Source organism: Rhamphochromis longiceps, linkage group LG6, assembly GCF_057381845.1.
Source record: "Rhamphochromis longiceps isolate RC_006_pf linkage group LG6, R_longiceps_female_GT1.1, whole genome shotgun sequence".
Lineage (NCBI taxonomy): Eukaryota > Metazoa > Chordata > Actinopteri > Cichliformes > Cichlidae > Rhamphochromis > Rhamphochromis longiceps.
In genome coordinates, this window is record NC_140562.1 from 43,083,285 (window position 1) to 43,108,379 (window position 25,095).

The window sequence follows — 25,095 nt, forward strand, 5'->3', positions numbered from 1 at the left end:
AAGGATAACGCTGATGAGCCATAACATGAAGACATGTGACAGAGTTGTTGAAGCTAGGTTATGAGAAGAGGTGACCATCAGCGACCAACAGTACAGCTTCATGCTGAGAAAGAGCACAACAGATGTGCCGCTTTCTTTGAGAGTGTTGATGGAGAAGGTCAGAAGGCGCTTCACTGTGTCTTTGAGGATCTACAGAAAGCATATAGGATGCCAAGAGAGGATCTGTGGTACAGCATGAAGAAGTCAGGACTGGCAGAGAAGTATGCGCGGGTGGTGCAGGACATGTAGCAGGTGGAAAAGAGCCTGGAGAGAAGAGGAATGAACCTCGGTAAAAGCAAGACGGAATACATGTTCGTGAATGAGAGGGAGACAAGTGTAACAGTGAAGTAGCGGGAAACAGAGGTAGTGAAGGCAGTGGAGTGTAAATACCCATGCACAAAGGAGGTGAAGAAGAGCATGCAGGCAGGTGGAGATGAGTGTGGGGGGTAATTTGTGATAGAAGGATGGGAGCGAGAGTGAAAGGGAAGGTTTACAAGTATGGATTGAAGAGGGTGGCACTGATGAAAAGACAAGCGGTCGAGCTGAAAATGTTCAGGTTTTAACTGGGAGTGAGCAGGACGGACAGAATTAGAAATGAGTACATTAGCAGGACAGCTCGGGCTCAGGAAGACAAAGTTAGAGAGATAAGGCTGAGATGATTTGAGGAAGAGGAATAGTGGATATATTCATGGATGTGAAGGAGGGTTGATGTGACGTAGAGTGATGCTGGGGACAGAGCTGGAGGACGATCATTTGCTATGGTGGTCCCTACGGGGGGCATTCGAAAGAAGAAGAAGAAGATGTAGAAAGTGTGATGTGGTTGGTCTTTATCTGACGCGTCAAAGGTGCAGCAGTGGCTCAGAAACTCAGTAATAAAGTAAAACATCAACACTGGAGGCAAAGCTTCCTTTCAAGAATGTTTAAGTAACCAAAAATATATTCATGTACACACAGCATAAAGTCACACACATATACATAAAAATAAAAAGATAAAAAATATGTAAGCAGTGACAGAAATAAAAACTGTCAAACAAGCTATCCAAACACGTTTAAATCATTAGGAGAATTTGTAAGCCCCCGCTCGAAATCTCTCTGTAATTAAATGTTATTAAGCAGTCTCTTTCTAATTGTGCTGCATTGTATTCATGAGGAAATATGCTTGACTATTTAAAGATGTCGGTAAACACCATTTAGGCGTGGTGTGTGGTCTTCAGTTTAGTGGCCTGATTTCTTCTGTGAGCGTAAAGGATACTGAAAAAAATCTGCAATATTATCCACATTTTAATAAAGATTTATCAAAGCAGGTTTGAGATGTTGCACTTGTCCCTGAAGTTACATCAAAATAAAACACGTTCAGATAAAAAAAACTTGTGTTAAAATAAGAACACTGAGGGGGAAAAGCCCCTGATCTTTAAAGCTTCGAAATGTGCTTAAATCTAACAAGCTGTGTCCTGAATCAAGATGTTCTCAGTATTAGTCAACCACTCTGTGCTTCAAATCCACGCCGTGCTTTCGAGCTCAGCGTTTGTAGAGCGCCGTTCTAGAGAAAAAGGGAGCAGAGAGGGTAGGAAGTCACTTCCCGCCGGCCTGTCTGTGGTCTGTGTTTGTCAGTTGATTTGAAGCTGCTCCACCAACATGCTGTGACAGGAAAGGAATTAACTCAGAGAGGAGACAAAATTTAAAATAACACCTCAAAGGCAGAAGATGTTAAAAACTATTAAATGTGTGATGCATGTTCAAAGCCACAGACTGAACTTTGACATGTTACAAGAAATGCAACATTTAGCGTGTTCTTTAAAGCTTTTGTTTGAGTTTAATCAGCATGTTAAAGAGAGACAGAAAAGAGCTTTCAAGTAGATCTGTGCAGTTCCCATGTTTTAGTCTGAGCCAAACCAGCTTTAGCAGGGTGACCTGATCCCGCCTGGCCAAACATGAAGCAACGAGCAAGTGGGTCTGAAACAATGTGCGACGCAATAAAGACAGAGAGTCCTTATAAAGAAAAACCTCCACTAACAAACGGGAAATGAAGTGATTTTTAGTATTAAAAGGCACATTTTCTCATACATTCATACAGAGTCTGTTTTTATGTATTTCTGCTTCACATCCACACACAGTTAAGCAGTTAAACCTGAGTACCTGCAGACAACATGCAAACTCCATTTCATGTTCTGCATGACTATAAAGTGTGTAAGTATGTATCATGTGTATCGCTCGCGGTTTAGATTCAGCGTTTTTCTTTAACATTTGGTTTCATTTGTATACATCAGAACTGCGTGGTTAGGTTTAGCTTTAATTATTCTTAAAGTATGATGCGTCAGGAGTGACAGCGGCCTCGCTTTTCTTGATGATTGTGTGTGTCACCGTGACGTAGGTGTCAGTATTTGACGCCCTGGGAATTATTAAGCAAATCTTACTCATTTTTCCTGCCTTGACCGTCGTGCGTCTCTTTATCAGTCAGAGCTCACTTCACCTACTCCGGGTGAGTCTGCTGCCCAGAATTTAAAATGTATAGAAAAATATGACCATACAACTCCAGTATGTTCACATTTACACTGAATGTCTGTTAAATCCTGTACAGATTATAAACTCTTACAAACCACTTTTAAAGCGTTACTTGGCCTCAGTCAGTGGAGGATTTAACCCCATGCATGTTTGGGTCTATGATGACCAGTCTTTGCTTTTGTTTCCCCAACTGTGAATCATAACATTAGATGAAATTTATTGTCTTTAAAATCTCTTTTTATTCTTTTATTGCCTTAATTTTTACTTGTAGCAGGTTTTTGTTTATATTTGACTTCTTTATTCCTCATTATTTGTTTATTCACTTTATCATTTCTGCTTTTCTATAATTTAAGTTTTTTTTATTTTGATGTTGTAATATATCTTCTTTTTTTGTAAAAGAACATTTTAACAGTGTTTAGAAACTGCTATCAGTTTATTGCTGTTATCAATGTTTTTTTAATTACAAAACTCATCACACATGCTTCCAGTTGTAATTTTTTTGTCCAGTTGAACTGACAGAGAAAAACTAAAATACTGATTTGTTACACGTAATAATTATAACCACATTTATTATTCTTAATTAACTGTATCATTTATTAACTGTTGTTATCATAATATATTTATAATTTTTTGATATTTTGATATAAACACATAAATAAAAACAATGGAGGTTTTTAGGTTTGGACCTCAGGAGGACAGATCTATTTATTTGAATTAATTTCTGTAAAAAATAAAGACAACAAAGACAGATTTCATGCTTTAATGTTTTTTTGAAAACTACGACCAGTCAGTCTATAAGGAAGATTTTAAAATAAAGGTGTTTTTCTGGCACTAACAGGGCATTTGGGGAAGGGGATGGTTACATAAACCATTCCCTTAGAGTCTGTCTAAGCTGACTTTACAGAAATGTGTTTAGTTTATTTCTTATTTCAACCACAAAAAAAATCTATGCTTTAATTTTTAAAAATAATTTATTAAAATGCATGTGATTGTCCTTGGAGAGAAAATCAAAAGCAAAGACTCAAAATATTTTGGATGCAGGAGAAAAAGTCTGTGTGTGATTGCCCTACGTGTCACGAGTATCTGCAGTCACAGGATTCGTGAGCTCATCTGTCTGACTGAAAGGCTGCAGTCCGACAGTAAACCCAGTTCTGTTTTAAACAGATTGTGACTTCAGACATCAAAGCAATTAAGATAAACTGTGGTACATGTGTTTGATATTTGTGTCAAGTAACAAACTGTCAGCAAATTTTGAATGCTTTTGCAGATTATTATCAAAGAAGAACAAAGCTTCTGCAGGAGGGCAATGAAAGACCTGGTAGACGATATAAAGTGGACCTGGAGCTAAGCTTATTAGTCCATATATACATTTCTATATGTTTCTCTGTGTAATTTCTTACAACACATCAATGTTAAGAAGGAAATGCACATAACATTTTAGTACAGATGCAGATATACATAAATCTACTTTATTTACAAGCATCGTTTTTTGTATCTAAATAAATTAGATCACTACAATTATTTTTTCAAGGCTTAACAACTGAGTATATGTAGCATTAACTAAGAATCGATTTATTTAGTTAGTTCTGTTTTTCTATACGTGCATACTAATGAAACAAACCTAAACAAATTAAAAACTGTTCTTAAAGAGTAAATGTTTTCAGTGTGGAGATTGTTTCACAGTCTTTACTGTTTTTTTAAAGATATTATTTTTGGTGGCAGATACTTTTGCATTGTTCATATTATGGAAATGCAGCTGTTAGAGAAACAAATCTGTAGGTGAGTAAGAAGTCGAAATGTAAGAATATAGTTTTGTCTTTTAACATTAAACACTGGGGTAGCAACACAAAGTGAAAACAGCTGATCACAAGCATAACATTTCTGCAAACTCCATTAAGGTCAATGCAAAAAAGAGCACAAAAGCAGTATATATTATATATATAGTAGTATATATCATCAGAGCATCATTGGTAATACATTATCGTGTATAGCTGATTCATCAGGGGCCAGTTTATGTTTCTATGTGTCTGTCTCTTGGTGGTCTGACTGATCTGTAGCTGCATAATCCCACTGAAGTAATCAGAGAATAAAAACTGCAGTATTTCCTCTTAACTGTTTTGGAGGATGTATTAATACGCTGATGAGTAAATTGACTTGTATCCCACCACTGCAGCTCTGACAGGCTGTTCCACTGATCCCCTGTTTTCCTAAAGAGAGTCGTTTCCTCACCTCCAGCCGCCGAGAGCACATCTTCAAAGGGAGGGGTGTGGGGGGGGGGGGGGGGGGGGGGGGGGGGGGGCAGAGACGGAGCACCGGCAGGAGGGGGCGGAGCCTGGAGGGGCTCAAGACGCGCAGCCTATCATAGACTGTGTCACAACTGAGAATGCTGCTTACCTGTGCGCCAAAACTCTGACAGCCTTTCGCCTCACCTGGACCGTCTGCGATGGAGAAAAGCAGATGAAATATGATGAGGATTTTACTTTTCTGCGCGCATTTTTCCAACAAGGGCAAGAGCAGCGGAGCAGAGCCGAGACAGAGTTTACTTCCAGAAGAAACGCACAGCGGCAGCACCTCTGTAGGGCAGACAGGTAAGGCTGTATTTTAACTTTCTGACATCTGCTGCGACCTCCTGTGTGGTACCGTATGTCTGTTATATACAAAAATCACAATGAAGTGTTTTAAGTCTTCATCAGGCTGATGGAAAGTCTTCCAGGCTTCAAGTTAACTGGAGGGTTTTATTTATAAATTGAAAGTCTCAAAATACAACATGTTAGGTAACGTACGCAGGTTACTTACTGGATAAATTCACGTTATAGAGGCTAACCAGCGACTGGCACTTAATTTTAGGTTATGTATTTAGATTTTGGACAATAAACACCAGTGTTAGAAAATAGAAATTCGAGATTGTTAAATTGTTGTTTTACAGCCGTAATTAGATCAGAATATTTCTGCAGGAAGAAAAAAACAACAAGTTGACCCAGTCTTGTATATTAAATAACTAATGTGATGATGAAATAAAAGCATAAAGTATTTGACCTTAAATTTAAGACCAAGGTTTCACTTAATAAATTAGAGGGAAATCAAATCAGACTTTAGTCTAATCTCCGTGCCATGAGTCTGTTTTTCCTATTAGAAAATTATTGCCTAACTAAATAAATGATGATACTGTAAATCCCTAATTTCCTGCAATCCAAACTGGGGGATTTTTAAAAAATATATATATATTTTAAAAAAGTATAAAAGAGTGGAAATTAAGTTATAAAAAAAGTTTTTAAAAAATGAAAGATATCTTTCCACGTGAAGCTTGATTAGAGTTTTTTTTTTTTTTTAAATTAAATTAGTTTTACTCTGAAAATGCCAACAGTGCTGAGAAATCAGAGCTTCAGATTAAGATCTTTGTTTGATTAAAGCAGCTGAACCACACTGTAGGTAGAGTGTTACTCAGAAGTGTTGATTTGATTTATTTGACATAGATATTGATGTCATGAAGAATGTAATTGGCAGTTTATTGTTGCAAATGATGAAAGTGCTGCTAATTTAAAGTGTTTGATAGACTTATGACTATTTTAATGTAAAACAAAGCATCATATTTTACTTTACTTTTACTTTACTTTTTACTTTTTTACTTTGTTAAAAGTAAAAACTATTATATCATATACATTTTTTTAAAAGTCCTAAAAAAGGGAGTGGTGGGGGTGATCTTGAATAATATATTAGTAATTGCACCGTATATGACTACATTTTGCTGGACACTAACTAAGAAGCAGAACAGGTCTGATCTTTTTAAATGATTTAAAATTTCTTTGTCTAATTATTTAAAGTGTATAAAGAGAAGTTTGTGCTGAAGGACAACTTGTGACTGAGAAGATCTGAGAAACAAAACACTTTATAAAGTTTGTCAAAATCACCAAAAATAAAGTACCTTGTCGCTTCTAGTAGAGCGACCAATTCTAAAACCTCGGTGGAGTCACTGTGAAACAGATTTTTGATTGAAAGTACCAACAACAAAAAAAGTGTTGCAGGAAATTAATTTTACGCAACTGAGTATGAATCAGTGTCTCACATGTAAAGCTGTCACTCATATCTAAAGCATCTCTGTGATTAATAACACAGTTAAAGTGCAGAGGGAGAGATTAGCAGCCCCCACATCTCAAGCTTTGCTCACCGCACAACTTGATCCTTCGCCCAGGTGTGCAAATCGTCTCGGACTACGGTCGCTGCATCATTGTTTTCACATCTATTTGTACTGATGGGGAACATTCACTCACGTACGGCCACTCTGCAAAGTTCAAAACATCTGGTGTTGAGAGAAATGTGTTTGAAGCTCATTTTTTATTCACCCTTCTGACAACAGCCATGACTCCTGCACAAAGGTGGTCTCCTCTCCACCCACGATGTATTTAAACAGGTTAAAACAAACTTCTTCTAAATGTCATTTGACACTGAGCTTGTCTTTCTGGAGTGCCAGGATGTTGTTGTACATCTGGACTGCAGTTAAACTGGACCACTGCTCAGGCCACTACACGAGATTTTAATGTTTGTTTCAACATTGTTTTCTACTAATGGCAAATGTTTTTCTCACATCTGGTCACTCTACAGAGTTCAGAATGTTTTATTTTGAAGTTTGCCATTTATATATTCTCTGCCATAAACATGCACTCCACTCTGCATGTCATGCACTTCTTGCAGGTTCAACCAAACTCCTTGTGAGTGTCAGCGTTACCGTTTTAACTGTGTGGTTCTACGTCTCTGATGAGATGGGAAAGCAGACGGATGGTTGTTAAACTGGATGTGTAAATGCCATCGGGTACTGGAGAAGTCAAACTTTTGTCCCTAAAAGAGTTTTTAACTTTTGTTCTGCAGCTGAACAGCACAAAGTTTAGAAACGTTTAATTTTGATAGACACGTGTTTGAATCATATATTTTATTCCGTCTTCTGAAAACAGATGTGACTCCTGCCACAAATCTGAGCTCCTCTCCATTTATAATGCACCTCATGCAGGTTCAAACAGACTGCTCTAAAAGCCCTCGCACTGAAACTGGTCTTTTTGGAGTATAGACGATGTAACTGTTTGTTCTATATCTCGGATAATATGGGACAACAGATTAAAAGGGACAGCAGATCTTCCACAGGTCTGGAGTCAGACTTTGGACTTTTAATTGTTCGTTTTAACATCTTCTGTGGGCTAAATGCTATTTGACCCACAGTGGAAACAGAATGGCTATTTTACCTGTTTTATCCCCGTGTGGGAGATGAGATGATGGACTTTAAATTTCCAGATTTTTGGTCTAACAGTGTAAACAACAAGATAGTCCGTCAGTCTAGGGGACCTGTAATCTATGGAAGAAGACAGTTTGCAAGGCCCACCACATCTTTTACATGTCTGGAGTCAGACTGTGATCATTACAGGACTTTTTAATGTTTGCTTTAATGCCTTTTGTAAGCATGGCAATCCTTTTCTCACATATCCGCTATAACTGTTTGAAACACATGACATGACCTCCACTCAGACCTCCATTCCCAAACTAGTCTTTTTGGAGTACTAACATTACTGTTTTTACAACTTTATTCTTAAATGTGACAACAGACTTATAGTTAAACCAGGCCTGATGAAAACGTCCAAGATTTGTTGATTCTCAGTTACATTTTCTGAGTAGAAACAATTAGAGAAGGGCTTTCACGCTTTACTCATTTAATTTTGAAAATCACCAGCTGATGGACTAACAGTAGCGAGTTCTGTCTTTCTCGTCACTGCTTCAATCTGCCTCTTGTTTCTCAGTGGCAGGCTCGTAAATTGCGGCTCTGCTGAGTCTTGGTCAGACAGGTTTTATGACCAGAACTCTGTCATTGCTCTGAACCATCCTCCCCCGGGGGCCTCCTCTCACTCCCTCCCCATGCCAGCTGTTCCTCTTAGGAGCCTGCAGTGCTTCCAGCACTTTAGCAAAGAGCTTGATTTGTTTATGTCAGTAAGAGCAGTTTCGTGGAGGGACTGTGCCGCTGTGCCGCCATGTCACATTCTCAAAAAATTACAGAGCAGTATGTAGCTCTGGCTCCAGGCTGACAGGAACTAAATCAGCTGGACCTTTTAAGACAGACATTTCATGTGGGAATTCCAAACTAATTGCTTTACGATTTCATTGAGACAAGAAAACATCTCTGAGTGGCTTTGGGTGAGCTTTTGAGAAGGAAATGTAGTATGCATGGTTTGACTGTAGTGCTCCAACGTTCAGGATGCACCACACACGCAAAAAACGTGCAGAAAAGACAAGCAAAGGAAAAGGTCTAAAACGGTCTTTTTTGCTCATTGAAAAAATGTCTCTTTATCACTTTTGATATATATTTGTGGATGTTTATTTATAAAATGAATTTTAGCAATGATAAAGAATCTTTAAAAAAAATGTTCTGGATAGGGTTTTGTATCCAGATCAACTCCAAAAACAAATTCCTCTGAACTCAGGCTGAAAATTGTCATACTAACTTGTAATCCTGCTAACACACAATCTGAACCAATCACACGGAGTCTTTAGTAGAGTTAAAAAGTGCAGAAATAAGAAATCATACATAAAAATAAAGAAAAGAGAAAAGAAAAGTAAGGACTCAATCACACTTTACCTTTACCTGCACTCTGGAACAGCTACCTAACCCACCTGTCGAAAAAATTCATTTGCAGGTGTCTAAACGCTTAATAATTTAGACTTTACTCTGGACTATTTGAAGCGTACGATGCAGCCTGTTACCAGCATTCACAGCTGTGTCAGTGCAAGTGTAGTTACATCTACATCAGGTTACAGCTACGGCTATGAAATAAGTTATAGCTTAGTGTTTCAGTAGAGTTTGCAGTTATGACGTACCTACAGAAAAAATCCACTATAATGCTGAGTAAATAAAATAAAAGTAAATAATATAAAAGATTTCACATAAAATATAATGAATACAAATATTTGGTAACATCTAAAAAATACCATGTAAGTGTGACTGAAATATCTACTATGATGTACGACTCAACTTCTAACCACTGAAGCATCCTCGGTGGTTGAAATTAGGTCAAATTCAGATCTTCGTAAGAGCCAGAAAAGATGACTTTTAAACCAAATTTAGATGTAAAGTGACGTCTTTTTAAAGCAGGGGTAGGGAACTCCAGGCCTCAAGTGCCGGTGTCCTGCAGGTTTTAGATATCACCCTGGGTCAACTCACCTGAATGATTAATGATTAGTTCATTACCAAACCTCTGGAGAAATCCAAGACATGTTGAGGAGGTAATTTAGCCATTTAAATCATATCAGCTGTGTTGGATCGAGGACACGTCTAAAACCTGTGGGACACTGGCCCTTGAGGCCTGGAGTTCCCCCACCTCTGTTTTAAAGGCTAAAAAAATCACAAAATAAGAAAATCACAGTCACAGAATAATGTATGTGGAGGAGTAACTCAGGGGATACTTCACTGTCGGCAAGCCCAGCTTCACCTACTTGCTACATCTGATGCCAGTTCGACCTGCTGCTAATTGATCTGCGCATCAGACTGGATGTCCATGAAGCTCGTGTTTTCACACAACCTGTCAGATATCACCAAATGATCTCCAGACTGCCATACCAGCCTCTACAGCTTCAGACTACTTTATTGTTTCCTGCTGTAAAGATAATTACAGATGTTCATGGTTGAGTTGAGGTGGGTGGGGGTTAGTGGAAGTCAACAAGATCATCTTGGGCCAAGGACAAACCTCACAGGCTGGTAGCTTCTTGTCAAAGCTTCCACAGACTTGTCCACCTTTAACAAGCTTTGTGTCACCTGGAAATCTGAGCCCATCCCACTGACGCTGCTGCGGTTTGCATTCCTGGAGCGTGTTGGGCGCATGATGCTATTTCAGCGCGTGTGCCTGTGATTATGGACGTAAAGTAATTGTTCTCATTTTGTCGTCGACTCCCATTCTCAGGCTCGTGAATGTCGTCAGTCTGTAACTGTTGATGCTTTCTGCCTCCGGTGTGTAAGGGGCAGGGCGCTTCACGGGTCTCGCCTGGAGAGCTGTTGTTGTAAATCATGTGTGATTCATAAAAAAAACTGGTTCTCCTGTCTGCCAGGTTTCATCTCCAAAACCTCAGAGACGTACAAATAGACCTTGGCCTGCAGCCATACCTCCCTGGAACTTCTTCCTTTACCAAACTGCTCTCCTGTCAACACCCCCCTCCGCTCTCGTCCCTCCCCCCATCTAACCATCATTATCCTCCCCCCAGCGCTGCCTCAGTGCAGGCCGATGATGTTGTTTTCTTTGTACTTGTCTTTGACCGTCCTCCATGGGAAGTACCTGGCAGCGGATGCACGTAGCAGGCCTCTGCCTGGACACGTCCGGCTCCCCCCTCTCCTCCGTCTCCACGGCCATGCAGCGTGAGAACTGCAGTATCCATGGCGACGAAGGGGGTGTGCTTAGGGTTGGTTATTTAAATGTTGTAGACAGGCGGATTTAGGCCTGAACGTCAGCTCTTCAGAGGTTCAGAAACACACATACACACAATATGACAAACAGAAAAATGGTTTCCAACAACTCGGGAATATTCTGAAGGTCAAAGAAATGTTACAGAAGAAGTTACTCTTGCTTTTATTTCCTCCTTAGCGAGCTGTTGAGCTGTTAAGTTTAGCTCAGCTTTAGACTGCAAAACTCTGCAGCCTGACTTCTGATAAAAACCACACGCTCTTCTTACATTACCCGGTTTTGGCCTCCTTGCACTGGTTGCTAATTTAATTTTCAGTCCATTTTAAAATTCTGCTCATGACTTACAAGGCTTTACTTTTTCAAGCGCCTGAGTTTATTGATGAAGTTTTAATTTCTCATTACCCTCTTTGTTCTGCTGGGTTCCCACCACCATCTGGTCAACCAGTCAACCATTACGTTTCATTACATTTTTCCTGGTTGGGCATCCAGGTAAAGGTCTGAGCGTGTCCTGGTAATTTAGCTCTGGACCTGTCTGCTTTTACGTTATCCTAACGTCATCCTTAAGACACAGTTTTACAGACTTCATGTCTCAAACTTTTTTAGAAATAGACTTAAAATAAATCTTAATTTTGTGCTTCCTGTCCGAGCAGAAAAGGTTTTTGGATTGGTTTATTTTTTAACAGAGGTGGGGCTTTTGACCTGATTTGAAAGTGATTAACATATGGAGTCTTTTTTCAAATCCAGATCCAGGAATTTTTGGACAGATTGATTAGAATTGTGTGAAGGAAGAACAATTGTATCCTCGTTGCTCAACAAGTTTTACGTTTGACCTTTTTGTTATTGTTAGAACGTTAAAACAGCAGAAGTTGAATCCTCTCCCAGCTTTTTTGGAGTCAAACCCTATGTTTAGTCAGGTCTCACTGTTTTGGGAACGGCCTGAAAAGGTCAGACTCGGTGGAGCCTGCTGCATCACAATGACGTGTTTTCTATCTGTTTGACACAGGTTGTTTTTTTCCTCTCTGAAGGGCGTCAAAAGCAGCCAGGCTGCTTTTAATAGTGCTTTCAATTTTCTTTAGAAGGCTAAAAGAAAACTCATAAAGATATTTAGTATAGAAATGCTTGATAGGAATGAGAAATGCTCATTCCTGTCAAGCATTTCAATAATAAATGTCTCCATATTTTAGACTTCTCGTTTGTGTCTCCTGAAAAATAAACTTGGTCTCGTTAGTACTTCCATAACAGTCTTCTCTTTCTTTCTGCAGGTTTTTAATGCGTCACCATCCTGTCATGTGGTAATCATCTCAGCGTAACCCAAAAGACACTGAACAACACTTTGAGCAGGTGACCTCATCCACAGATTTGCACCTGCACGAGCTGCTCACATGGCCCACCCATACGAGCCCTGGTTACGGACAGCACCACCTAGTGGCAGCTCAGACGACATGAACATCGCTTCCTGGTGGGACCTTCACAGAGACGTCCAAGCAGGCAGTTGGATAGACCTACAGACGGGTCAAGGTGTGGGCCTGCCTTCAGTGAATCCAGGCGGCTCCATGGGTTTGCAGCCTTCTCTGGGGCCCTATGGTTCTGACCCACAGCTGTGCACCCTACCCCCGGCTCAGCACGCTCCACCCTCGCAACCATCCCATCTCTTCCCCCAGGACGGCTTCAAGATGGAGCCACTGGCCCCTGAAATGCTGCAGCAAGAAACCTTCTCAATGGAGGAACCTCAGGAGACGTCTGTGTCAGCTCGCCCCAAGCCCCAGCGCCGCTCTTCTTCCAGAGGCGGCAGCCAGGCTGTGTGCCGCTGCCCTAATTGCGTCCACGCTGAGCAGATGGGCCAGAGCACTGACGACAGCAGGAGGAAGCATATGCACAATTGCCACATTCCCGGCTGTGGCAAAGCCTACGCCAAGACCTCCCATCTGAAGGCTCACCTGCGCTGGCACAGCGGAGACCGGCCGTTCGTCTGCAACTGGCTGTTCTGTGGCAAGAGGTTCACGCGCTCTGATGAACTGCAGCGACACCTACAGACGCACACTGGAGCCAAGAAGTTCAGCTGCGCATTATGTCCCAGAGTGTTCATGCGCAACGACCACCTGGCCAAGCACATGCGCACCCATGAGTCCCCGCCAGGACAAGGGGAGGACAGGCTAAACGGAGATGGGAGGGGGGATAAGAGCTTTGATGCATCGACACCTCCCCAGTCGTCCGCAAACGTGTCTGACAGCACAGATCCTCCACTGAAGCTGAAGTGTGAGACAGACGCCTCCGTCTCCAGCGTGACGGGGCAGTCAGGCTAGCTGCGCCGCGTTCAGTTAAAGGGTTGCCATCACCTCACAGAGGTGTCATAGTTTCACGATAGATTAGAGAGTAGAAGGAAGGTATGAACACTCTTTCACTGATGAACACTGGATGGAACAAAAAATATGTATGTGTGATCCTGTGAATTTATCACACAAATGTGATAAACCGTGATGCCACGGCACGCTGAAAAGCAGGAATCCTATTGATCTTGTGTGTAAACCTTTCGTCTGTGACTACTAAAGGTGAAAGGTGGCGAAGGAGGCGACGGAGCTGAAGCTGCAGCTTGTTGCTGGACTTCGATTGCTGCTAGCGCTACAGCCACCAGTAGCCCAAGAGACTGACCTGAGTTCATGAGAAGGTGGTTGGGTAACTTGTTTACAATCAGATCAAATGTGTAACTGGAAGAAAAGAGCATTAAGTTTAACAGTTTCAAGGAAAGCAGACAGTAATATTGATATTTTCCTTATGTTCAGACTGTTACCACATGTGTGTGTAGCCTACTGTACTGGAAGAAGATGTAGGTTAGCAGCCATTTGAATGGGTGAAAGTGCAGAAGACCAAAGAGTGTGACAATAATTAAAATGGTCTGTAATTCAAAGGAAATACAACTTTAATGTTGTACTATGGCCAAAATAAGGCTGGTGATAATATAATATAATATAATATAATATAATATAATATAATATAATATAATATAATATAATATAGAAAATTATGCACTACAATGGCTAGTGTTTACCGAAAATACTGTGTTTATGTCACTGCCATAGTGGCACTTATTAACACACAGTAGGAGAATGTGAAGAGGTGTTCCACTGGGAGCGCAACAAAGAAAAAAACTACTACAGTGATGTGAAAAACTCACAAGGACGGAGGCTGAATGGCAGGCGGACGGGAAATGCCGGCTGGTGAAATGAAGCCCGGTTTCTGTCGAGACACGCTGATGAGAGAAGTCACATCTGGCAGCAAGACAAACACAACTCCACAGATCAGCCCTGTCAACACGACAGGCTTGCACAGAGAAATACTCCTTCTGCTACATCTGCCATTTAAGGTTACGGATAGAGCTGATGTTCTTACTTTTTTATGAGTTGTGGCTAAAACACAACCAAACCGTGGCCCCAACATTAAATGGGTCACTGACGACGACTGCTAAGAGGTTAATCCGGAGCCCGATGCAGTCCCGCCGTTTAAAGCTGCATTTAACTGCAGCTTTTGTAACAATGGCTCAAATGTGTAATGTGAAAGAGCTCACTTGATGAGTCACCACTCATTCATCTCATCTGTACTCTATGTTTTAGCATCTTTTAGGTCATTGTTTTGATTTATCTGCTCTCACCTTTACTGTTGTTTCAGCTTCACCCATGAATCGTGCTTCCAGCTCACTGCTGCCTCTAAACAGAGAGAGTGAGCAACTCGCTGCAAAACATAAAACTACAAAACTTTATTTTATTTTAATAAAAGGGAGTCAATATTAAACTCACAATATTCAAGGGACAAAAAATACACTATATGGATAAAAGTACTGGGCCACCTACACATTGCATCTGCAGGAGTAAACTCGTGCCACGAAGCTCCCGATGTACAGTTTTTGTGCTGACGTTAATGCCAAAGGATGTTTGGAGTTACGGACTCACTGGAGCGTTCAGAGTTTTTTTCAGTGTCTGTAAAAGCAGCCTGCCTGTCGTGGTGCTTGATGTTACACAGCTGTGCCAATGCAACTGAAAAAGGTTAAGACGTGCAGCTCAATACTTTTACAAATATAGGGTATAATTCTAAAAATCAAATACAGCTTTAAAATACACCAGCATTTACTGGTTTTCCTGCTACCCCCAAGTGGCCAAAATTAAAATAACACAAAAGAAAATCTTTAAAAAAAAACAAAAAAACAAACATTTTTTAAAAGCATAAAGATGGACATTGCCACCGTGATAAAGTAATGGTTTTGCACTCATTTTTAAGGTGAAATTAGCACCATGTTGTTTTTTGTTTTGTTTTCGTTTTTTTGTTTGTTTGTTTTTTAGCTAGAAGTAACCGTGTATGGATAAAAGGGCGGAGTGCTAAGTTATCAGCAAACTGTAAAGCTCACGTGTCAGTCAACACAGCTGCACCATTAACTTAATTAAACAAGTAGATGAGTTCTATAAACACATTTTTTTTATGAAAAGAGAGAAAAAAACACTTTTGGAGTCCCTCAGGTGGACATTAGAGGTACTGCATTTTTGCCTTTTCCATGTTGGCTTTGTGTTTCAGCTCTGGAGGCTCCCCCTATTGTTTTTCACACAGATATTCCACCTTGAGGCTGTCAGGTGACACCCCCGTCGTTATGACGCCTTTGCTTGTTCACACTGAACCACAGCGGGTCAGTGTGGTTAAACACAGACCGGCTTAATCAGAGGGCCATGACGTCTTATGTGTCCCAGCGAGTTTTCGGAAGGGCTGGCGCCACATTCCAGCATTTGACACTTGATGAGTGTGCTGTTAGGCAGTGTTACGGTAGATGGTTGATAACTGCTCACCTTCTCAATAAAGGTGCTACAAACACACAATGACACACCTCTCATGGGCTTTCTGTTCCAAACTGGACCGACAAGGTTGCTTATTTGAGAACTTGTGTGCCTTTGTTTTATATTAAAGAAAAAAGTGTTCTAGACCTCAGCTTATTGCAAATGAGGAGCAACCAATGCAGTGCAGCATCTCTCAAAACACAAGCGGCCTACACTAGAATATGTTGCACAGGAAGGGTGGAAATAGTGGATCGTGTGGACCCAGGTTCACACTGACTCATGATTACTGTCTGCCGGCTTGAACGTGAAAGCCCTCCGGTTCACTTTTGCACCTTTAACACAGAAGGTGTCCTCATACTTGAATCTCCCTGCTGTGAACAGGCAGTACATAAAAGAGGTGGAACATGACGGTCATAAATGTCATAAATATGTAAAAGAAAATGTCAAAATGGCTCAAAATGTTCACGCTGTCATCACATACATCATCTGACAGAGGGGTACACTGCTGGATTTCCTCATTGAGTGGCTTCATATAGTTCTTCCAAATGTTTCCTGCCCCCATTTCCATTTCAATAAGAGCTGCTGCAGTTTTGTTTTCATTTTCAGAGACACATCATTTACCAGAACACGTTGTTGAAACACGAGCACCGTTCGACTCCTTTTTTCTGCAGCGTTGACATGGAGAAAAAGGCTGCGCCGGCAGACCAGCAGCAGGAAGAGCTTTGGTTACTTGTTTTGGGTAGTTTTCATAATCGATATTGTATGATTGGTAGTTGTGTAGCAAGCAGTGCGAGCAGCTTTACAGTGTAAAACACTTTTAGGATGTATGTAAACCGTCATAGACGTTAGGCAGATTTTTATATATTAGAGAGCTTGAATTACTGGAGGCTCACAGTTGCTGTATTAATGTATAGAAAATAACAAATGAAAGACAATGCTTAAACATTAGTCAATTATTGTGTATTGACTATTATTATTATTAATAATAATAATAGTAATAATTTCTGAGTTCTTTCCTTTTATGGACAACATTTTGAATTGGTTACTGTAGTAAATGTAGTAGTTGTGGAGACTGTAATAAAATAAGTTCAAAAACTTTTAATAAGTTAAATATCTTGGTGTAATAACGTATTTAATCTATTATTGCCCTTTATTAAATAAAGATATATGTATATATTCTGTGTTCATGTTTAACTTTTATTTATAGGAGGCAGAATTTCTGAATTTCTTTTCGTTTTAATTTGCACTCAATTAATAAGAGACAAATAATAATAATAATAATGCTCTCACTTGTTCCACTGCTTGTTAATGCAAATATCTAATCAGCCATTCACACAATAACAACTCAGTGCATTTAGACATGTAGACATTGTGACGACAACCTACTGAGGTTCAAACCGAGCATCAGAATGGGGAAGAAAGGGGATTTAAATGACTTTGATTGTGGTATGGTTGTTGGTGCCAGACGGACTTATCTGAGTATTTCACAAACTGCTGATCCGCTGGGATTTCACACACAACCATCTCTGGGTTCATAAAGAATAGAGAAAATATCCAGTGAGCGCAGTTGTCCGGGTGAAAATTCCTTGTTTATTCCAGAGGTCAGAGAGGAATGGCCAGACAGCTTCGAGCCAATAGGAAGGCAGTATTAATTCAAGCTTTGCAACCAAGGTATGCCGGGAAGTATCCCTGAGCATACATGTTGAACCCAGTAGCAGAAGACCACACTGAGTGCCACTTTTGTCAACTAAGATAAGGAAACTGAGACCACAACTCACAGCCTCTGCAAAGTTGGACCATAACAGATCGGAAAAACTTTACCTGGTGTTATGAGTCTCAGGTAGTAGAGTCATTATTTGGTGTAAACATCATGAAGCATGAATCCACCTGCTTTGTGTCAATGGTTTGGGCTTCTGGGGGTGTTGTGGGGGATATTTTATTGGCACATCTTCGACCCCTAGTACCGACTGAGCATTGTTTAAATGCCACGGCCTACCTGAGTATTGTTACTCACCATGTTTATCCTTTTAGTTTTTTAACTTCTAGTGTCGGTGCAATTACATCTTTCTTTCTTTCTTTCTGAAAATCAGCCCACAATTTCTGGCATTCTTATGCTCCATATTTGCTCCATAACTACATGAAATGAGAGAAATAAGGACTAACCAAACATAAATAATAACATCCGCCAGGGGTCATAAAAACACTCTGAGATCTAACAGTATGGATCATATATCTATCAATTAGGGATAAGAAAGGTGGTGGTGGGAGTAAAAATCAGAGGAATTAAAGAGGAAGTACCGAGGTTCATTGTAATGAAAGTAAATTTGTAAACCTCCTTCACCCTCTCCTTCTATTGACCCACCATTGAGGACTGTGGCCTCAGCCAGGTTACTGTGATCATCTTCTTAGCAATGAATAAAACAACTTTCAGTAGGAATATCCAATTGTTGCTTTTTAATCCATCTGGTGCCCAACGTATTGATCTAATAGCTCATTTGATTGTTAACATAAAGAATTGCTCCATACTTGGTGGTGTGGCACATAGCTTGTCCCGTTCTTTGTGTTTCTGTACATATAGGCTCTCAGCTATAAATACCTCTGAAAAATCATGTGCTGCATGTTTGAGCTGAAGCTGTTCAGAAGACATCAGCTCGTCTGCCTCAAATAGCTGACCCAACATTAGAAGTCCCTTTCTTGCCACCTTCTAAACCCCGCCTCTAATTTGGAGGAAGGAAAGTGAGAACGATGTGCAATCATCTTGCTTACGAGTCTTAATTTCTTTTTCACAATGGACCATTTTTAAAGATAGGTTTTTCACAACAATTATTTATTTGATTTCTTCTCCAGATGACTTTACTCATGAAGGGGATTGTATCTGAAAATATATTTGATCATTCATTCTGTTCCACCCTGACATAGATGGTTTGTCCATCCACAGTGTACCCATTTTCTGGCGACTGCTTCGTGGGGTACATCACACCTTGACACAAAATATTTGAACATGACATTGAGTTTACTGTAATCAAATGACCTCCACAGTCATCAGATCTCAGTCCTATAGAGCACCTTTGGGATGTGGTAGAACAGGAGATTCTCATCATGTGCAGCTGACAAATCTGCAGCTTGGGATGCTATCATGTCAACATGGACCAAAATCCCCAAGGAATGTTTTAAGCACCTTGTTGATTCTACACCACAAAGATTTGAGAAAGCAAAAAAGGGAGTCCAGTGATATTAGAAAGGTGTAACTAATAAAATGGCCAATATGCAAATAATATTAAAGGCTTCTTAGCTGGACAAAATATATTGTTGTAATTTTAAGTCAGTTTCAGCAGTAGACTGTATATCAGTTTCATTTTCTTTTAAAAATAACTATGTATAATAGTGCCTTTAATATAGAAACCTATATGTGTAATATAATAATACACACATATATAATTTTAATAAAGATTTTACACATGTAGTCTATGCTTGCCACCGAAAGCACCTTATTTAACTGAGTTTTTTAAAGGACCAGTGAAAGCACCATGAGCTAAAACCGGAAGACGAAATATTAAAAACAGGATATACACAAAACGCGTCACACTCAAGCGTCGGCAGCTCCATTTTCCAGCTGGTGAAAAACTTTGGTGGTTTCACCTTCAGTCGCTAACGGTCAGTTTTGGCCATTTCCATTTCTCTTTGGGACTGAAAAGAAACGTTTTTCAAGATGGGAGGCGGCGATCTGGTAAGTCTGAGTCTTAATCTTTTACTACGGGCGCATGCGCCGGGGAAGAAACAACGCTAATACCAAACTCCATTGAAATTAATGGTTAATTTATAGATGTTTGCTTACATGTCATACACAGACATTTAGGGCTTGAATTAAAACCTTTTGGAATTCTGTAGGAAGCATAGTTAAGTTCGGCTATAATTCCTTTAATTTCGGTCTTCTTATTCTGAACTAGTTGAGGATTATAAATATGAGTACATTTTTAGATCAGAAACCTTTAATAAATATTTTACTTATTTTTCTGTGTAGAATGTACTTATAGATATGAAATATTATAGATTTTGTTGTCAAATAACATTTGGATCATTGCGGTAGAATAAAATAATTAAAATTAAGAACTATAGATATTAAAGGCTTCGGCTAGTTATTGTCTACTAAAAGGGAGCTCCTGGTGGTTTCCAATGATGTAGCCGTTGATGGTTTTGACGTGTTTTCTACCAGAACTTGAAAAAGAGCTGGCACCCCCAGACTATGAAAAACATTGAGCGTGTCTGGAAAGCTGAGCAGAAACATGAGGCTGAACGTAAAAAGATCGAGGAGCTCCAGAAGCAGCTGAAGGAGGAACGAGCCCGAGAGGAAATGACAAAATATGCGGAGGAAACCGGCGTCTTAAAGTGAGTTATCTCCTGTGTTATGAGGAACGATAAGTTAATGGTTCAAAGAGGAACGTTGTGTCTGAGATATGCTGTACTTTTATTGGATGGTGACAGAAAAAAAGATGATCGGTTGGACTGGATGTACCAGGGCCCTGCCGGTCAGGTGTCCAGGGATGAGTACCTGCTTGGGCGCCCCATTGACAAGCAGATCACTGACCAGTATGAGGAGCCAGAGAGCGGTCCCTCAGCTGAGACAGGCCTCCTGCCTGGGTCCATATTTAACCCCGCCACCCCTGCCTCCAGCCTCGATTTGGCTGCCAAGATCAGGGAAGACCCCCTGTTTGAAATCAGGTGAGTGAACGTGCCATTCTCTTTTGATTTGTTCTGAAGATATTGTTAAATTTGCAGATGATCATGTTTGCGTTTTGTTGGTGTTGTAAAGGAAACGTGAGGAAGCAAAGAAGAGAGAAGTCCTGACTAATCCAGTAAAGATGAAGAAAATTAAAGAAATGGTAACGTTAAGGTCCAAAAAGCTGGTATCGGTGTAGGTTAATGAGATATAACATCCTAAAAAGCATTATTATTACAGGCTGATGATTTCTATCATGTAAATATTTGTATTTGTTTGGTTGTTTTTAAATAGCTTCGCCAAAACCTTGACAAGAAAGACAAGAAAAAGAAGAGGAAGAAGGAGAAGAAGGAGAAGAAAGGAGACAAAGACAGAAGGAAGGAAAAGAAGCATAAGAGGAGTTCAAGTTCGAGCTCGGAGGAAGACGATGAGAAGAAACACAGGCTAGTAAAGAGGTTGTTTCAGAAATGATTGCAGTATGTTATGAGACTTCTGTGTAAACCAGCAAATTGCTCATAAGTACCACTTTTTTTATATATCATTTTTTATTCGTTTTTCAGGTCACACCCACGAGACAACTCCTCAGACACCAAATCTCATTCTCATCATCATCATCCAGGCTATGGTCTACAGGTCTGTACCACAGCTACTGTGATCACACACATGCACATGACTTATCCTGCATTTTCAGCATCTGATCTCTGAGACATCCACTGTGTGGGAAACAGTCCTAGAGCCTCTAAAGGGAAAGTCTGCGGAGTGTCTTAAGTTCAAGCTTGTATTTGTGAAAAGTAAAGGTGCCATAACTAAACAGCAAAGCTCATCAGTTTAAAGGGTAGAGTCATGCTTTGCTTCATTAGTTCCAAATTAAGGGAAACTCTCTGCATCATGAGTGGGTTGTAACTGGTGTGGAAGTGATTAATCAGATGTGCACTGGCAAAACCAATCGCTTCATCTTTAAAGTGTTTTTAGTAAATATGCTTATAAATATCCACAAAATATTAACCTTCTTCAGCATGCCTGGAAAACTTTAATATGCATGCATGAGTGTGTTCACATTCTGCCATTCTGACCCACAGTTCTCTGTGTAAGCTGCACACACAGCACGAGAGTAGAAGTTGAAAGCCTTCAACAAGTAGAAATAAGGGACTCCCGGTGACCAGGGAGCTAAAGTTTCTTTGCAAGTGTTGTTGGGTTTTTGTTGTTTCTTTGTTTTGTTTTTTAAAAGCAGCATGCAGCTTTTCTTTTTCTTGGGGGTTTCTGGCCCAATCCACTGTAAGGGGAGACCCTCCTGAAATGTGTTGCTGATTATTGGTCTTTTCCCTCAGCTCCCAACAGACAGATATCAACAGACCTCGACCTCCTCCGGTCACTCAGGGCGGCGTGAGAGGAGCCGATCCCGATCACCTCACAGGAATTACAAGGACAGCCGCTCCTACTCTTCATCCTCCTCACATCGGAGTGAAAAGAAGCAGGAACCTAGAGCTCCCAGCCCACAGAAGGACCGCTACCAGAGACAGAGGAACCACGTGCCCAAGTAAGAGTGTACACATCTCCAAAAAGTATGTTTGTGAACGTATTTGTATGATAACTGATTAAATATTGCAATAACTGCTTTGATCTGCTCTTTTTTTTTTTTTTTTTTTTTTTTGCAAGCACTTGTAAATATTATCGATGTTGTAACTGTGATACATGTGTTAAGATGAGCAGATGAGCTGCTTAAATTGTAACATGTTACATAAAATCTCATCTTTATCACCACCCAGGCTGAACTGGTTAATTTTCCATGTTGTTCTGTCTGATGTAGGAAGCTCTCTGCAGAGGAGATGGAGCGAAAGAGGCGTGAGATGATGGACCAAGCCAAGCAGCGGGAGGAAGACAGGGAGAATAATGTGAAGCGCTATAAGAGGCAGGACGAGCAGGAGAAGCAGAGGGAACAAAACGCCAAGCATGACCGCCACGCTGGCTTCATCCAGTAAGTTCAGAGTGTGATGTTTGTGGACACAAGTCTGATAATCAGATCAGTTATTTGTGTGTGTTTGTGCATTTTAAGTTTCAGTAACTGACCTTTGTCATCTTGCAGCAACATGAAGCTGGAGAGTGCCGCGAGCTCCTCCTTAGAGGACAGAGTGAAGAGAAATATCCACTCCATTCAGAGGACGCCAGCCTCCCTGGAAAACTTCATGAAACGATAAAGACAAAAAATCACATTACAGTCAATGAACTGACTAAAAAGACTGCCACACACCATTTTTTGACTGGGGCAGGTGAGCTGCGAGCCTGTCAGGAATTCAAACACAGGCTTTTAATTTGAAAAGCAGATGTCACAGTATTCATATGTACAGTACAAAAGGCCTGTTGTTACTTCATGTGTTTTAGCTACTTTCTTCAAATCAAATAACTGTTTATAAGGTTAAAGTAAGTTTGTGCAATTTACTGTTTTTGTTTTTACATATTGATAGGACCTCTTATCTCAAATGCTTTTGTAATATTCGTTTGGTACTGTGAGTAACAAATGGTATAAAAACTACATTTCTGGATTTGTACTATTCATTCTTTTTTAAATGCCACTTGTCACTGATCATAGACTGTTATTTAAGAGAAAATATACTTTGTATACCCTGAAGTGGGGAAATTCCTTTACTTAGCACCTGAAAGTTAACATCAAACAGATCAAATAAAGAGAGTGGAAAGAGAATAAAATGTGACAAAATAAATATATTAGCATGGTAAAGCTCATTTGAAATCAAAGTAAAGCAGTTATGTAACTATATAATAGTTAACTAGCTTAGTCAATGAGCTGTATAAGCACATCACACAGACCAGCTAATTCATGCAAACTAACCAAGAAAATGTTAACAGTTGCCCAAAACCAAAGTTCTGTATCTCACTGCAAACCATAAAGGTTGTCACAATTGCATTAGTGGACCAACAGCATCAAGAGCACTCCGTGAAGCTCAGCAGACACAGCAGCAGTACTTGCATCATTTTTCTTTTCTGAAAGTTGCTGTTTAACACAGACCCAGCCACACACTCAGACAAAAATGGGTTCATCCCAAAGACAAACTTAACAACATAGTGTTTGCTGTACAGCAGCGAGAAATGCTCAGACCTCTATGTTGGAGAGACCAAACAGCCACTTCATAAATGCATGGCACAACATAGAAGAGCCACCTCAATGGGACAAGACTCGGCTGTCCATCTGCATCTAAAGGACAAAGGTCACTCTTTCGAGGAAGCCAATGTTCACATTTTGGACAGAGAGGACAGATGGTTTGAAAGAGGAGTGAAAGAAGCATCTATGTCCACTGTGAATGGCCATCTTTGAACAGAGGCAGTGGCTTACGGCACCAACTGCCTGCCACCTATAATCCAGTTTTGAGATCCCTTCCTGGAAGCCGTAATGCCCACAAACATCCTGGGCCATTTGACCTCAGGAAATCACATGATAGGGCGGGCTAGGTTTCACAATGGGTTCACCTGAAAACTTGGCTGATTTTGACCCACACCAGTGGGTCTTGGCTTGTATGATTAGGTAGAGGATCAATAGGAAGTCCATGACCCTCTTGGGGACACTCGCATAGGGCTTAAAATCTGAGGCTCTCTACCAATCGCTCTTAGAACTGGAGAAGCTTCTTGGATGAGAGGTGAAACATCTTCAATAAAAGAAGTCCAGATGCTTTTCTTTCCAAGCTCCTAAGAGTTTAACACATACAGCTTTACCTGTTCTCCCCTCCACTAATTCAAGTCCCAGGAGCCAAATCAAAAACCCAACTTTTGACTTCTGTGAGGAATCTTTGTAGAGGCCATTGATGTTGCCAGCATTCATGCTTTTGCTGCTGCATTATGTTCTAATTACTGTGTGGTCATATCCTTGTGTCTTATATACAGTGCCAGCCACGGCAGATACAAATAAAATCCTGGGATTTTTTCCCATCTTGGATCCCTGTGTGATCAGCGTTTTCTCAGGAGCAAACATATTTGTCCCTCAAGTTTTTCCACTTCTTTTTACCTCCTCTCCATTCTGGTATTTCAGAATTTCCCTCCAGGAATTTGCTGACATTTGTGAGTCCTTATATGAAATCATTATTGGTGCCATTCTTATTCATTGTGGGCTGCGACCGCCAAAGGTGTAGTTAGATTTCCTGGAAAGTCAGGTTATGCTGTAGTTTGCAGCATAGATTGTCAACTGAAGCATAAATCTCCAGTAAGGCCATGTGTTTGCTTTCACCTTATGGCAACTATCCTCAGCTGGAATAAATTGTTCTGCAGGTTATGTGGCGTATGATGAGCAGCAAAAGTGTTATTGTATGGGAAAAAAAAAAAAAAAAAAAGATTAGCTGACCTCTCTCTATTATATGGTGGCTGTGTCACATGAAGTGATTGTACACGTGTAATTACAGTGGATTATTTATTTTTTTCTCGTTCATGATCAAATAAAGTGTAATCTTTAGTTCACGACATTTTTAGCTCTGGGTTAAACTGTATGTCTAACTGCCTAAGCCTTATTTTAACCTGTTGTGTTTACAGGGGAGTGACAACACAGTTTTAAACTACCTTACCGCTCCGCTGTGTTTCAATTTCGCTTTAACGTGCC

The 25,095-nt window shown here is 40.3% G+C and overlaps 2 protein-coding genes across 3 annotated transcripts; both read left to right on the forward strand.

The window, feature by feature from the left end:
* The first annotated feature begins 4,931 nt into the window (after positions 1 to 4,931).
* On the forward strand, positions 4,932 to 15,343 carry sp6 (Sp6 transcription factor). The gene is made up of 2 exons (XM_085410851.1): positions 4,932 to 5,129; positions 12,230 to 15,343. Exon 2 carries the CDS (start codon positions 12,350 to 12,352, stop codon positions 13,268 to 13,270), a length of 921 nt encoding a protein of 306 aa, XP_085266977.1. The 5' UTR covers positions 4,932 to 5,129; positions 12,230 to 12,349; the 3' UTR covers positions 13,271 to 15,343.
* A 4,004-nt stretch (positions 15,344 to 19,347) lies between these two features.
* On the forward strand, positions 19,348 to 23,038 carry cwc25 (CWC25 spliceosome associated protein). Of its 2 annotated transcripts, none has more exons than XM_085410852.1 (9): positions 19,348 to 19,508; positions 19,995 to 20,167; positions 20,264 to 20,500; positions 20,592 to 20,661; positions 20,793 to 20,953; positions 21,059 to 21,131; positions 21,827 to 22,035; positions 22,306 to 22,473; positions 22,582 to 23,038. In XM_085410852.1, exons 1-9 carry the CDS (start codon positions 19,491 to 19,493, stop codon positions 22,691 to 22,693), a joined length of 1,221 nt encoding a protein of 406 aa, XP_085266978.1. In that variant the 5' UTR covers positions 19,348 to 19,490; the 3' UTR covers positions 22,694 to 23,038. The 2 variants fall into 2 exon arrangements, with proteins under 2 accessions (XP_085266978.1, XP_085266979.1); XM_085410853.1 differs by having other exon boundaries at positions 20,793 to 20,941.
* The last annotated feature ends 2,057 nt before the right edge of the window (positions 23,039 to 25,095 follow it).